Source organism: Narcine bancroftii, chromosome 3 (assembly GCF_036971445.1).
Source record: "Narcine bancroftii isolate sNarBan1 chromosome 3, sNarBan1.hap1, whole genome shotgun sequence".
In the NCBI taxonomy this organism is placed as follows: Eukaryota; Metazoa; Chordata; class Chondrichthyes; order Torpediniformes; family Narcinidae; genus Narcine; species Narcine bancroftii.
Window position 1 is genome coordinate 209,446,883 of NC_091471.1, and position 14,614 is coordinate 209,461,496.

General features: G+C 44.7%; 1 protein-coding gene across 12 annotated transcripts in view; it reads left to right on the forward strand.

Annotated features, from left to right (window-relative positions):
- The window catches only part of arfip1 (ADP-ribosylation factor interacting protein 1 (arfaptin 1)), a 453,640-nt gene that overhangs the window by 303,918 nt on the left and 135,108 nt on the right, over positions 1 to 14,614 (forward strand). For 9 of the 12 annotated variants that reach the window (XM_069926464.1, XM_069926465.1, XM_069926473.1 and 6 more), the window contains one exon: positions 10,848 to 10,949. The exons of the other annotated variants lie outside the window; for them this stretch is intronic. In XM_069926464.1, coding sequence (XP_069782565.1) covers positions 10,848 to 10,949 — 102 coding nt within the window. Of the gene's footprint in view, positions 1 to 10,847; positions 10,950 to 14,614 lie in introns of those variants that run through there. 12 annotated transcript variants of the gene reach the window in all.

Below are 14,614 nucleotides of genomic sequence, written 5' to 3' on the forward strand. Positions count from 1 at the left end.
CCGTGCATCTTGGCGCCTCACAGTTCAGCGGGCAGCAACCTCCTTTGAAGAAGACTGCAGAGCCTACCTCACTGACAAAAGACAAAGGAGGAAAAACCCAACACCCAACCCCAACCAACCAATTTTCCCTTGCAACCGCTGCAACCGTGTCCGCCTGTCCCGCATCGGACTTGTCAGCCACAAGCGAGCCTGCAGCTGACGTGGACATTACCCCTCCATAAATCTTCGTCCGCGAAGCCAAGCCAAAGAAAAGAGCCAATTGTACTGTATCATGCGTAACCTTGTGTTTATTGTGTTCTTCATAGTTCCAGAACATAACTTTTCCCATGCTTCATTTTTTATCTTTGTTTAAATCTTTTTCCCACTTTTGTTTGGATTTATACCTTATTTCATCATTTTCATTGCCTTGCAGCTTAATGTACATATTTGTTATAAATCTTTTAATTATCATTGTGTCTGTAATCACATATTCAAAGCTGCTTCCTTCAGGTAATCTCAATCTGTTTCCCAATTTTCCTTTAAATAAGCTTTCAGTTGTTGATATGCAAACATTGTACCATGAGTTATTCCATATTTGTACTTCAACTGTTCAAATGTTAATAAATTATTTCCCAAAAAACAATTTTCTATTCTTTTGATTCTTTTTCTCTCCCATTCTCTCAAGGAAAGGTTATCTACTGTAAAAGGGATTAATGGGTTTTGTGTCAATAACAATTTTGGGATTTAGTAATTCATTTTTTTCCTTTCTAAGTGGATCTTCTTCCATATATTAATTAAATGATGCAATACTGGTGAGCTTTTATATTGCACCAGCTTTTCATCCCACTTATAAAGTATATGTTCCGGCACCTTCTCCCCTATTTTATCTAGTTCTATCTTAATCCAGTCTCGTTTTTTTCCTTGTCTCGTAAAAATCTGATAAGTACCTTAATTGTGCAGCTCTGTAATAATTATTTAAAGTTTGGTAACTGCAAACCACCTTGGTTATACCCTCTGTTAATTTATCTAATGCTACCCTTGGTTTCCCCCCCTTTCCACAAGAATTTCCTTATTATTCTCTTTAGTTCATTAAAAAAAATTTCTGTTAAGGGAATTGGTAATGATTGAAATAAGTATTGTATCCTTGGGAACACATTCATTTTAATGCAATTTACCCTCCCTATCAACGCTAGCGGTAATTATTTCCAATGTTCTAAGTCTTCCTGCAATTTCTTTATTAGTGGCTGATAATTTAGTCCATACAAGTGGCTTAAGTTATTATCTCATCTGATACCTAGATATCGGATTGCTTGTGCTTGCCATTTAAATGGTGATTCTTTTTAAAATTCTGTATAATCCATGTTACTCATTGGCATCACTTCACTTTTATTTGCATTGATCTTATACCCCGATATTTCTGGTTCTGTTAAGTATACTATGATGTCATCTGCAAATAAGCTGACTTTATACTCTTTCTCCTTTATTTTTATCCCTTTTTTATCAGTATCTTTTTTATGGTTCTATTGCTAAGGCGAACAATGAGGGGGATAATGTACATCCCTGTCTAGTTAACTTAATTAATTTAAATTGGTTCGATACATAACCATTTACTGTTACCTTCGTCAACAGTCCATTATACAATGCTTTAATCCAATTAATATATTTTTCTGGTGGATTGAACCTCTGTAATATTTTAAATAAATAGTTCCATTCTATTCTGTCAAAGGCTTTTTCTGCGTCTAAAGCAACCGCCACTGTTGGCTTTTTATTTCCTTGAACTGAATGAATTAGATTAATAAGTTTACAGACATTATCTGCTATTCGTCTTAATTAATCCAGTTTGATCTTGTTTTACTATATTTGGTACACAATTGGACAATTTGTTTGCTAATAATTTCCCTATTATCTTATAATCTGAGTTAAGTAGAGATATTGGTCTATATGATGCTGGTGTTGATGGATCCTTCCCCGTCTTTGGTATTACTGTAATTATTGCTGTCTTACATGAATCTGGCAAGTTTTGTGTTTCTTCTATCTGGATCACTACTTCCAGGAGAGAAGGAATTAATAACTCTTTAAATGTTTTATAAAATTCTATTGGGAATCCATCCTCTCCTGACTTCTGGGTTCAGGAGCCGGAGACCTGGTTCAGCCACGCTGAGGCTCAGTTTCACCTCCGCCAAGTTTCTTCAGATTCGACCAAGTTTTATCATGTGGTCGCTGCCCTGGACCAGGCCACTGCCAAACGTGTGCTGCACCTCGTTCAGCACCCAACCGCGGAAGATAAGTGCAGGACCATCAAGCGGGTGCTAACCGGCTCCCTCGGTCTCTCCAGGCGCCAGCATGCCGCTCGGATAGTGCGCCTCGACGCCATGGGGTACAGGACTCCAATCAAGTTGATGGACGAGATGCTTCTGCTCATGCGCGATCACTCCAACTGCCCACTCTTTGAGTCCATCTTCCTCGACCATCTGGCTGAAGACATCCAGCCGTTACTGTCCCAGGAGAGAATTGTCGACTCTAGGAAGGTCACTCAGAAGGCTCAGGAGCTATGGCTCGAATTATTCCCGGAGGGCTCAGCAGGGTACGAGTCACGGGCATGACCACGCCAAGCCTTCCTCTAGCGCTGCGGTGGAACACCCGGCCCCTGCAGGGGTCTCAAAGAGCATAGCCAGAAGCAAGTCATCCACTTCAAGCCTCTGCTTCTTCCACCAGTGCTGGGGACCCAAGGCTTAGAAGTGTCGTCAGCCCTGCTCGTTCCAGGGAAACAAGCAGGCCAGCCGCTGTTAATGGTTGCGGAGGCTGGCCAAGAACACAGCCTTCTCTACCTGCGGGATTCAGTCAGTGGCTGACGTTCCCTCATCGACACCAGGGCCCAGGTCAGGGTCATCCCGGCCACAGCCATCGAGTCCCGGAACCGGCCTCGAGGAGCTCCCCTCTGTGCAGCCAATTCGACGGAGATCCGAACGTATGGAGACAAGACTGCCCACAACCGCACTTCCAGATCGGCCAGTGGAAGTTCTAATGGAGGTTCACCATTTCATCCCTTCCAACCGCCATCCTGGGTGTCGACTTCCTCCTCGCCCACGGACTCCTGGTCGACATTCAAGGTCGGCGAATGGTAAATACCCGTACCTTCCGATCCGTTCACCTCAACGCCTCCCGCACAAAGCAGCCGCAGATGGCCACGGTCAGCACGCCCAAGAACGAGTTTCAGTGTATTCTGGATGAGTTCCTCAAGCTGCAGTTCTCTGCCGCCTCACCACGCCATGGAATGTTTCATTACATCCCCACCCAAGGCCCGCCGGTCCACGCCAAGGCATACCAGCTCCTGGTGCATAAGCTTCAGATAGCGAAGGAAGAGTTCTCGCATCTGCACGAGCTAGGGATCATTCGACTATCTGACAGTCCTTGGGCCTCACCACTCTACCTGGTCCCTAAAGCCTCCAGCAGCTGGCGCCCCTGTGGAGTTTACCGACAGCTTAACGACGCCACGATACCTGACCATTATGAGATCCGTCACATCCAGGACTTTACGGCCAACCTGCATGGCGCGAGGGTATTCTCCAAGGTCGACCTGGTGTGCGGGTATCACCAAATCCCGGTGCACCCTGAGGACACACCTAAAATGGCCATCATCACCCCCTTCAGCTTGTTCAAGTTCCTACGCATGCCGTTCAGGCTCAAGAATGCTGCCCAGACCTTCCAGTGCCTTATGGACACAGTGGGCAGGGATTTGAATTTCGTATTCATTTACCTGGACGACATCCTTGTCGCCAGCAGAGACCGGGCACAACATAAGTCTCACCTGCACATCCTCTTCTCCCGACTGGCTGACTTCAGCCTAATGATCGATTCGGCCAAGTGCCAGTTCAGGAAAGTGTCCATTCAGTTCCTGGACCATCACGGCCGAAGGAGCCACACCTGCCGCTACAAAGGTCGCTGCAATCAGGGAATTCCCACGCCCGGACAACCTCAAGGGCCTACAGGAGTTCACGGGTATGGTCAATTTCTATAACCACTTCATTTCAGGCGCTGTGTGCATCATTCATCCGCTCTTCGCTCTCATTGCGGCCAAAGACAAGACATTTGCCTGGACACCAGAGGCCAGCAGGGCATTCGAAGCCACGAAAGATGCCCTCGCGAAGGCTGCCCTGCTCGTCCACACACGCACCAACCTGAATATGGCGCTCTCCGTCGATGCCTCTGCCACAGCCATCGGAGCCGTCCTGGAGCAGCAGGTGAATGGACAGTAGAAACCTCTGGCATTCTTTAGCTGACTTCTTCGCCCACCAGAGTGCCAGTATAGCGCTTTCGATCGTGAGTTGCTGGGCATGTACCTGGCGGTGCGTCATTTCCACTATTTCTTGGAGGGGAGGCCTTTCACCATTTTTACTGACCACAAACTCCTCACTCAAGCACTCATTATGGCACGAGATCCCCGGTCGGCCCGCCAACAGCGTCACCTCTCCTTCGTGTTGGAGTTCACCACCGACATTTGGCACAAGGCGGGGAAAGACAACGTGGTGGCTGACGCACTCTCATGACCAGCCATTTGCGTGCTGACACCTGGCCTCTACTTCGACCAACTTGCCTGGGACCAGAAGTCTGATGAGGAGACGCGGGCCTTCAGGATTGCCATCATGGGCTTGCAGTTCCAGGACCTCCCGACTCCTCATGGTGAGGGCACCATTCTGTGAGATATCACCATGGACACCCCGCGACCAGTGGTTCCCCAGCAGTGGCGCAGGCAAGTCTTCCACTATATCCATGTCCTTTCCCACCCCTCCATCAGGTTCACGGTCCGTATGGTGGCAGAATGTTTCGTCTGGCATGGGTTTCGGAAGCAGATTTGCGGACTCGGCCAGAGCCTGCACCCATTGCCAGCTTTCCAAGGTACACAGGCACACCAGAGCGCCCATACAAGATTTTGAACACGTCCGGGAATGGTTCAGCCACATACATATGGACTTTATTGGACCCTTACCCGTTTCCCGAGGTAACCGTTACCTTTTCACAGTGGTAGACCACACCACTCATTGGCCTGAGGCGATCCCGATGCCAGATGCCTCCACGGACTCCTACTCCTGAGCGCTTTTGAATGGTTGGGTTGCCCAATTCGGCGTCCTGAACCACCTCACCAGTGATCGGAGCGCCCAGTTCACCTCTGCGCTCTGGGCACAGCTCACCAACAGGCTGTGGATCGAGCTACATCACACCACGGCCTATCACCCACAATGGGTGCAGGCCAATGGGCTAGTTGAGCGATTGCACCGCCACCTTAAGTAGGCACTTATGGCCTGCCTCACTGGCCTCAACTGGGTGGAGGAGCTGCCTTAGGTGCTCCTGGGCATTCGCTCGACACCCAAAGAAGACCTACAGGCGTCATCAGCCGAACTGGTCTATGGTGCACCTCTAGCCCTACCCGGTGAATTCGTCAATGCACCTCACAACCCCCAGCAGTCACCACACAGTCTACTTCCCCACCTCCAGGCCCAGTTGGACTCCTTCACATCCCCACCGCTGCCCAGACATGACACATGGGTCTCTTATGTCTCCAGCGAGCTGTACTCTGCAGAGTATGTTTTTATCAGGCAGGCGGGGCCTGTCCACAGCACCTCTACAAAGACCATACGAAGGGCCGTACAAAGTCGTCCAGCATTCAGGATCCACTTTCACACTGGACATCGGTGGTAAGAGGGAACTGTTAACGGTGGACAGGTTAAAGCCAGTCCACCTCGACCCCAACGAACCTGTAGTTGTGGCCCAACCCAAGAAGCGTGGCTGCCCAGCAAAAAAGGACATTGGTGCTGGTTCTGGGGGAGGTGGCTATGTGGCAGTACGCTATTAGGCAGGCGAACTGGCTCCGCTTGTCACGCACGCGGCGGGGCAGCCGACCAAAATGGCACTGTAAGGGGTTTCCTCCCGACCTCGGCACTGGGCTCAGAAGTCCACGCTTGGGGACCCACGTAACACCCCGGTGACGTCGGGGCCCCCCCAGCATGGTTCTCAGCCAGCTCTGGGCTGGGAGTATAAGACTAGTCTGGCAACCTGCAATAAATCAGTTTTTTCTCACTGAACTCAACCCGTCTGGTTGTGCAATCCTTCAGTAAGCCGCGTAGCTGCCACTACAGAACGTTACATCTGACAATCAGTGTCAAATATTCTATCATCTGAGGCAGTTCTCTGCCATCATCGTGGTCCTTTATATGCCCCACGTTAACATCAGGCTGGCACTGGAGCGGCCGAGCACCATAATCAGCAGACACGAGACAACATAACCTGAGGAGCCAACATACTTGATCACTGTTACATCACCATCAAGAATGCCTATCAAGACATGCCACAGCCTCATTTCAGCAAGTCTGATCATTGGCTCTTCTGCTACTCCTGATGTGCAAGCAGACACCGAGGATTACAGCACCAGTGGTGAAGATGGTGAAGATATGGTCGAGGAAGATGGAGGAGTGCCTGCAGGACTGCTTTGAATTAGTGGACTGGACCACATTCAAGGATTCATCTTCACACTTGAATGAATATGCCTTGGCTGTCACCAACTTCATCAGGACCTGTGGGGATGTGTGTGTGCCCATGTGCACATATCATGAGTACCCCAATTAAAAGCTGAGGATGAATTAAAGGATTTGCAGCCAGCTGAGGGCAAGGTTGATGGCATTTAAAATCCAGATCTCAATAGGAAGTCCATGTATGACTTAACAGGAAAAAAAGGCAATTTTGAGCCCAGGGGACCCCAAAATCCAGCAACAATAGATATTCACCAAGATAAATGGTTACTTAAACAAAAGTTGCTTTTAATTATCTTTAAACATGAAAACAGAATCACACTTTAACTTAACTAACCTAACAACCCCCTTCTAATTCTAAGCGTAAGTTTAGAAAAGTTCTTTGGTTCACAGTCCAATCTCATTTCTCATTCCTCCAAGTTCACCAGTACCAGGCAATTCTTAAACTGTGCACAGAATTTAACATTTATAAAGTTCACCAGGCTTTGGTGTTTGAAAGGTAAATGGATACCGCTCAGAAAGGTTCTTGTCGGTTTTCAGAGAGAGATTTGTTGCTCCAGGACATCCACAACTGATTTTTTTTAATCAGCCACTCCAGTGTCTTGCTGATGAAACTTGCTCCCTTCAGGATTCTCCAGATGATAATCTCTTTCTTTCAGGTCACCATAGAGTTCCTTTTTGTTTCACTTATTCTAAGTGAAACATTAGACAGCCAGTTCTCTCCTCTTGTATGAACCGCAAGGGCTTTTACTATGCTGTCTTCCAAATTGGACCTTTCCACAAGCTTGCCAGCTTGTCCTGTTCCAGTCCCAGCTGCTTCTAATGGCTGTTGCTGTTACACTGTAGAATGATCTCTCTCTCTCTCTCTCTCTCTCTCTCTCTCTCTCTCTCTCTCTCTCTCTCTCTCTCTCTCTCTCTCTGAGAGAAAAACTGTTTGACTCTCACTGCTTGCAAAACCACATTACTCTCTTAGTTCTCCTTCAGCAACTTCTCCTTCAAGCAACTTCTCCTTCAGACTGACTGTGGCTCCGACAAGATCTTTCTTCTGCTGCTTTTTGTAAACAACAATCCATTAGTGAAGTCTCTTGGGCACTCTCCAAAGCACTTGCAAAGACTGTTGGCCCCAACATGTCTAGCATGGGGCAGAGCTCCTGTATTTCAAATAAGATCTATTTGTATGTAACCTACTCTAATAAATCTTTCCCAATTTATCTCCCAAAAACATATATATATATATATATATATATATATATACTCTCTCACACTACAAACAGAATCAGATGCTCGCCAACTATGGAAGGGGTTGCAGGCTATTACATCCTACAAGGTGAAACCTGACATCCTAAATGTCTGTGATACTTCACTCCCTGATAGTTGAACATCTTTTGTGTTATCTTTGAAAAGGTGAACTCAATGGTGCCCATGAGAATCCCTGCAGAAGCTGGTGACCCTGTGATCTATTTCTCAGAGGCCAATGTCAGAACATCATTCAAGAGGGTGAACCCTCTCAAGACATCAGGCCCTGAAAGTGTATCTGGAAGGGTATTGAAAACCTGTGCCAACCAACTAGCTGGAGTGTTCACAGAGATTTTCAATCTCTCATTGCTGCAGTCGGAGGCCCCACCTGCTTGAAAAGAGCATCAATCATCCTGGTGCCCGATAAGAGCAGAGTGAGCTGCCTCAACAACCATCATCCAGTAAACTCTCACATCTACTGTGTTGAAATGCTTTGAGGTTGGTCATGACCAGAATGAATTCGTACTTAAAATTCCTGGACCCACTGTAATTTGTTTATCACCACAATCGTTAAACACCTGATGCCATCTCACTGTCTATCTACTCAGCCTTGGATCATCTGGATGTAGCAACATTTACATCAGGCTGCTTTTTATTAATTACATCTCAGTTTTCAACATCATCATCCTCTCAGTGCTTCAAAGCCTGGGCCTCTGCACCCCTCTCTGCAACTGGATCCCTGACTTCCTCATCAAAGTCCACAGTCAGTGCAGATCGGTAACATCTCTTCCTCACTGACAATCAACATGGGCACACCTTAAGGGTGTGTGCTAAGCCCACTGTTCTACTTTCTCTACACCCATAACTGTGTGGTCAGGCACAATTCGATGGCACCTCGGCAATGAAGAGATAGATCAGTTCATTGAATTATGTCACAACAACAACCTTGCAAAACTAAGGAATTGATTGTGGACTTTAGGAAGGGGAAATTGGGAGAACACAAACCAGTCCTCATCAAGGGGTCAACAATGGAGAGGGTGAAGAAGTTCAAATTCCTGGGTGTTAAGATCTCTGAAGATCTATCCTGGTGCTGTCATGTCAATGCAATCATGAAGAAGGCTCACCAGCAGCTATATTTCGTGAGGAGTTTGAGGAGATTTGGTACGTCACCAAAGACTTGCAAATTTCTGTACATGAACCATGAAGAGCATGATGACTGGTTGCACCACTGTCTGGTATTGAGGTGCTGATGCACAGGGCAGGAAGGTTGTAAACTCAGCCAGGTCCATCATGGCATTCATCTTCACTCCTTTAAGGGCATCTTTAAGAGGCAGTGTCTCAAGAAAGCAGACCAAGAAAGTGTCAGTGTCTCAAAAAAGGACCTTCACTACCCGGGCCATGCCCTCTTCTCACTGCTACCATCAGGAAGTAGGTACAGGAGCCTGACGACACGCACCCAACGTTACAAAAACAGCTTCTTCCCCTCCACTATCAGATTTCTGAATTGTCAATACTACCTCACTTCTTTTTTTCTCCTCTCTTGCACTGATTATTTATTTTTAAATTGTGTATTTACAGAAATAATTTATAACAATTTTTACATCTACAGTGCACTGTTACTCCTGCTGCAAAACAACAAATTTTATGACACATGTCGTGACGATAAACCTGATTCTACTGCATAATGTAGTCCCTTAAACCCATGATGTTATGCTGCCCCAAATAAACCTCCTCCACCACAATTTTTCTTCCCTACCTCATGCCCATAATCCTCCATTTTTCTTGCATCATATCCTTATCACATGGCGTGCATCTCAAACTACCTTTGACAACCAAGTCCAACTCCTGGCCTTCACGTGTAGCTGTTCTCACTGACAAGAGAAGGGACTAAGGCCACTGGCGCCTTGAAACCAGTTGCTCTGGGCTGATGGGGCTCGTTAACCACAGATGATAACTCGTCTCGGAGAGGGAAAATTCTTATTTCAAACCTCCGCTGTCTTGTGGCTATACGTGTTAGAGGAAAGGCTTTGGGAGTAAAACCAGAAGGGGAAAAATCTGTGCAGTCGAGAGTCCTGAAGGCAGCTGACTGCTGTACCCAGCACCAGCAAGGCAACTCGTGCAATGCTGCTGGCTCCAAACTGTATTGACTTTCGTCATCCCTTTGGGCCTGTCGTGAGCATGAAGAGGGGGATGGATCTCCATATCAACTTTGCCCTGGAGAGGCCATTCCAAGTGCCTATCTAAGAGTCCTTTGACTACCCTTATTGAGCCTCCACCACCAACCCCAGCATTGCATTCCAGGCACACACCATTCTCTGACTGAAAAACCTTCCTGTAGCTTCTTCCCTAAACTTTCCTCCACCTACCTTATATATCCTCTGGTATTTGCTATTGTAATTGTATATATTATTATTTGATGGGATCATTATTGTGTTTCTCATTTGTAAAAGATGCATCCTGTGTCATTAAGAAAAGGTATCATCATTTTATTCAGGAATATAGTAAATTCTCTGGTATCCAGCACCAATGGGGATTGGTAGATGCTGAATAAATGAAATTGCTGGTTGCTTGAGATTGTGTGTTGTGTGATTGGTGAACTAACTGCTTTCATATTTATGTTTTTTTTTGCCAGTTGCTGGAATTCTGGATAGCTGGGATTTTACTAGACTATGATATGATTTGAAATGGTTTGGTATTTGTTTAATCATTTTGCTGTTGCTTGATTCATGTTCAAGTTATAATCTTGACTTTTATTTCATTTAGGATTCTTTGCACAGTTTAACATTTGATTTTTCAATAACTACATTTAGCATGAACCATGCTAGTTTAACCATAACCCAATTTAATAGTGTGTTACTATTAGTGAGTGTGGGGTTTCTGGCCACCAGAGTGGGGGAAATAGCTCTCAGCTCAAATATGAATCTCAAATTAATCTGTATCTAACAAATACATGATGTATATGTAATAGGTGATTGGAGGGTGGGGGCCTTGCCACCAGAAACTGAGACAAACTAGCACTACAAATATTAGTTTAGATTTTTTTTCTTGCAATGTAATGGTATTTGAAAGCACTCAGTGCACTTGGCCAATGTTTCTTTTTGTTTTCAGGGAATTGCCATGTCTGCTGCTGGTGAGGCTCCAGGTCTGACCGCACATAACCATCCAGCTGCAGCTGAAATGCATGCACAGGATTCTGAATTCGACTCAGAGGTTTTTACAAGATTCTATTTAATAAAATTATCTAACTATAATCTCATGTTAAATCTTGAAGTGCTTGTTTCCACTTAACATTTTTATCCAACTAATTGCATTTTATATCAGATAATTAATTGCTTTCAGTTAATGGAAAACAGCATTATTTCCTAAAAATGCAAGGTCTCTGCGATTTGTAATGTGTTGGAAGGAGTTCATGGATTTTTTTTTTGTCAGTTAAGTCAAGACTATCCAGTTGCTGTGGCTGCTTCCTTCTTGTCCTGGTACATGGTTCTGAAATCAAGTTAGATTCCGTTCCATCCTCTCTGCCTTGTCATATCCAAAATTACCCTCATTCATTTTGTCCCTTCTGGCCTACCTGACCCATAATATCCCTCCCTACACCTGTTAGCTGATAATCTAAATAGTTTCTCATGCTTTTAAATGTTCATTAAAAAAATATTTTAATATAAGCTGAGCAAAATTTCTTTAATATCGCAAGGGTTGAAACCATTTTCTTTTGTCCCCATTTCAAAATTTGTTCTGCAGCCACAGTTCTCAACTCTGTTCATGGTTGGCTTTGTAAATTTTTTGCTGTCTGTGTAATGCCTCACACAGATTTCAGTTTTCCATACATGCTATCTCAGCTTGGGTTCTTCTGAAGTTTGCAAATATGTCATCAGCACATTTGCCTGGTACAGTGCCTCGCCTTTGTCCACCTCAGCTCCCCCACCCCCAAACTTAATTGTGGACTTAAATTCCTCCATTCTGGTTTACAACTCTCTTACTAAGCTGCAATGGCTCTTGTCAAAGTCATAAACGATGCACTTTTATTACAATTAACTATTCATCCTAATTCTCATGTTGTATTTGATATAACTGACTTTTCCACTCTGATCAAACTTAATGGTTTTTTCAGCAAGTAGAACTGCTCTGACTCTATTCTTATTTTACTAATTAGCCAGAGAATCAGTACCTACTCCTATACTATTAGATTTCGGAGTAATATTAGCACTGGTCTCTTGGTCTTTCTTACTTCGAATCTGCATGCTACTCCTCAGTCATATTACTTAGTTCTTTATTTCCTGTTTTAAAACTGACATCAACTTCATCTCAAAATATATCTCTGTAGCACTCCAGCATTTTAATACTAGATAAGCAGAAATTCCCCTCAATTAAATATCGCAAACAGTGAAACTACTTTTTTATGGTCCTACTACAAAATCAGCTTTGTGACTATATTCCTCAGCTCAGTGCTTTGAAGTGTAAACCCACTTGCTATCTCAGTGTTCAACCACATATGTGGCCATCACTAAGACTGACCCTACCTCAATTCAACTTTTGCTGAAATTTCATCCAAGCCGTCATTATCTAGATTTATCTGTTATAGTACTCTCCTTGCCAGTCTTCCATTTTTTAGCCTGCATAAATCTCTTGGTGCCTGCCACATTGACCACCGCCAGTGGGCTGATAACACCTCAAATCGTGCATCTTGGCGCCTCACAGTTTGGCGGGCAGCAACCTCCTTTGTAGAAGACCGCAGAGCCCACCTCACTGACAAAAGGCAAAGGAGGAAAAACCCAACACCCAACCCCAACCAACCAATTTTCCCCTGCAACCGCTGCAATCGTGTCTGCCTGTCCCGCATCGGACTTGTCAGCCACAAACGAGCCTGCAGCTGACGTGGACTTTTTACCCCCTCCATAAATCTTCGTCCGCGAAGCCAAGCCAAAGAGAAGAAATCTGTGCTTATTTGAACTCTGCCACTTCCACTGCAGCACATTACAAACGATCATGCCCATGCTTGCTGACTGACCCTGCCTGTGCTGCTACGCTTTAGCAAGTCCCAGCATGGATTTGCAACTCGCTCGCTCTTCTACCATCATCTCTCTTCATCTCTATCATCTTTGAAATCTCTGCAGCCCTCTCGGCCAACCCTTTCTGCTAATTCTGGACTGTGGTGTGTTCTTCATTTCACCATTGGTGTGCAAGCTTGCAGTAGACCTAGAACTTGGCTCTGGAATTCTCTTTCTGTCTAGTTTAAGATGCTTCCTGAAGATGTCTGATAATTCTGCAGCTCACTGTTCAATTTTTGTTGGATTGTGACTATCTTGGCATGTTTTATGTTGGGGATGCTTTTTAAATGTGAATTACTTTGTGGATAATATAGATTTTGTTCAAAAGTGTACTTAAATCAGATAACCTTGGGTCTATAAATTACTAAAGAATATGGTCTTAAGCTATTAATGGAAGTTCTGTGACATATAATCTAAGAAGCCACTTGCTGTGAAGAAGTTTGCCTTTTACATTTTTTTGTATAAATTGAGAAGTATGGAGCTATCCTTTATGAACTGTAGGTACTGTATATTTCGGCATATAATGAACCTTCAGTTAAGACGGATCCAATTTCAGCCTGAATTTCATGGTTTTAATCATATACAAGATGTATAAAGTGTATAAGATGACCCCCCCCAAAAAAAATGTTTGTTGACTGAGCTGTTGGGTGTGGCCATGAAGCCTCCAGTAAAACGACGAAAATATGAAGCAAGTTTTAAGTTAAAAGTCATTCATGTGGCCAAGGAATCGACCATCTCTGTTGCTGCAAGGACATTTGACGTAATCGACGACAAAGCGGAAGCAGACTCACCAGATTTGGACTTGGACCCGTATGATGACAGCGTTAACAGTGACATTCCGGATGTGCTGGCCAAGTTCTTTGCCTCAGATGATGATAATGATTTTGAAGGTTTTTAGATGTATTTTTTTTAAACAATAAAAAATTATTTCTAATAGCTTAAAATTGAACATAGAAACATAGAAACATAGAAGATAGGAGCAGGAGTAGGTCATTCGACCCTTTGAGTCTGCTCCGCCATTCAACGAGATTATGGCTGATCTTAAAGTTCAGTACCACGTTCCCGCCTTCTCTCCGTAACCTTTAATACCCTTATACTGAAGAAATAGATCTAATTCCCTCTTAAATATATTTAATGAACCTACCTCCACTGCCCTCTGTGGCAATGAATTCCACAGATTCACCACCCTCTGGGTATAGAAATTCCTCCTCATCTCGGTCCTAAATGGCTTGCCTATTATCCTCAAACCATGGCCCCGGGTTCTGGATTTTCCCATCATTGGAAACATCCCATCTGCATCCACTCTGTCCAGTCCTGCCAGAATTTTATAGGTCTCTGAGATCCCCTCTCAATCTTCTAAACTTCAGGGAGTACAATCCCAATTTGCGCAATCTTTCCTCATAAGTCATTCCTGCCATTCCAGGTATCAGCCTGGTGAATCGCCTCTGCACTCCCTCCATTGCAAGAACATCCTTCCTTAGATAAGGTGACCAAAACTGCACACAATACTCCAGGTGGGGTCTCACCAAGGCCCTGTACAGCTGCAGTAAGGTTGTTCCTATACTCAAACCCTCTTGATATGAAGGCCAACATACCATTTTCCTTTTTAACCGCCTGCTGTACCTGCATGCTCGCCTTCAGAGACTGATGTACAAGTACCCCTAGGTCTCTCTGCACTTCCCCATCTCTTAATTTTGTTGTAGGATGGGTCTGAGTGGATTATGGAACCAATTGAGTGGTATTTGGAGTAGAATTTTAAGGTCACATTTTTGTATCTGCCCTATAAGATGAGCCCTGTTTTTTTGGCATGTTTTTTGGGTGCTTCAA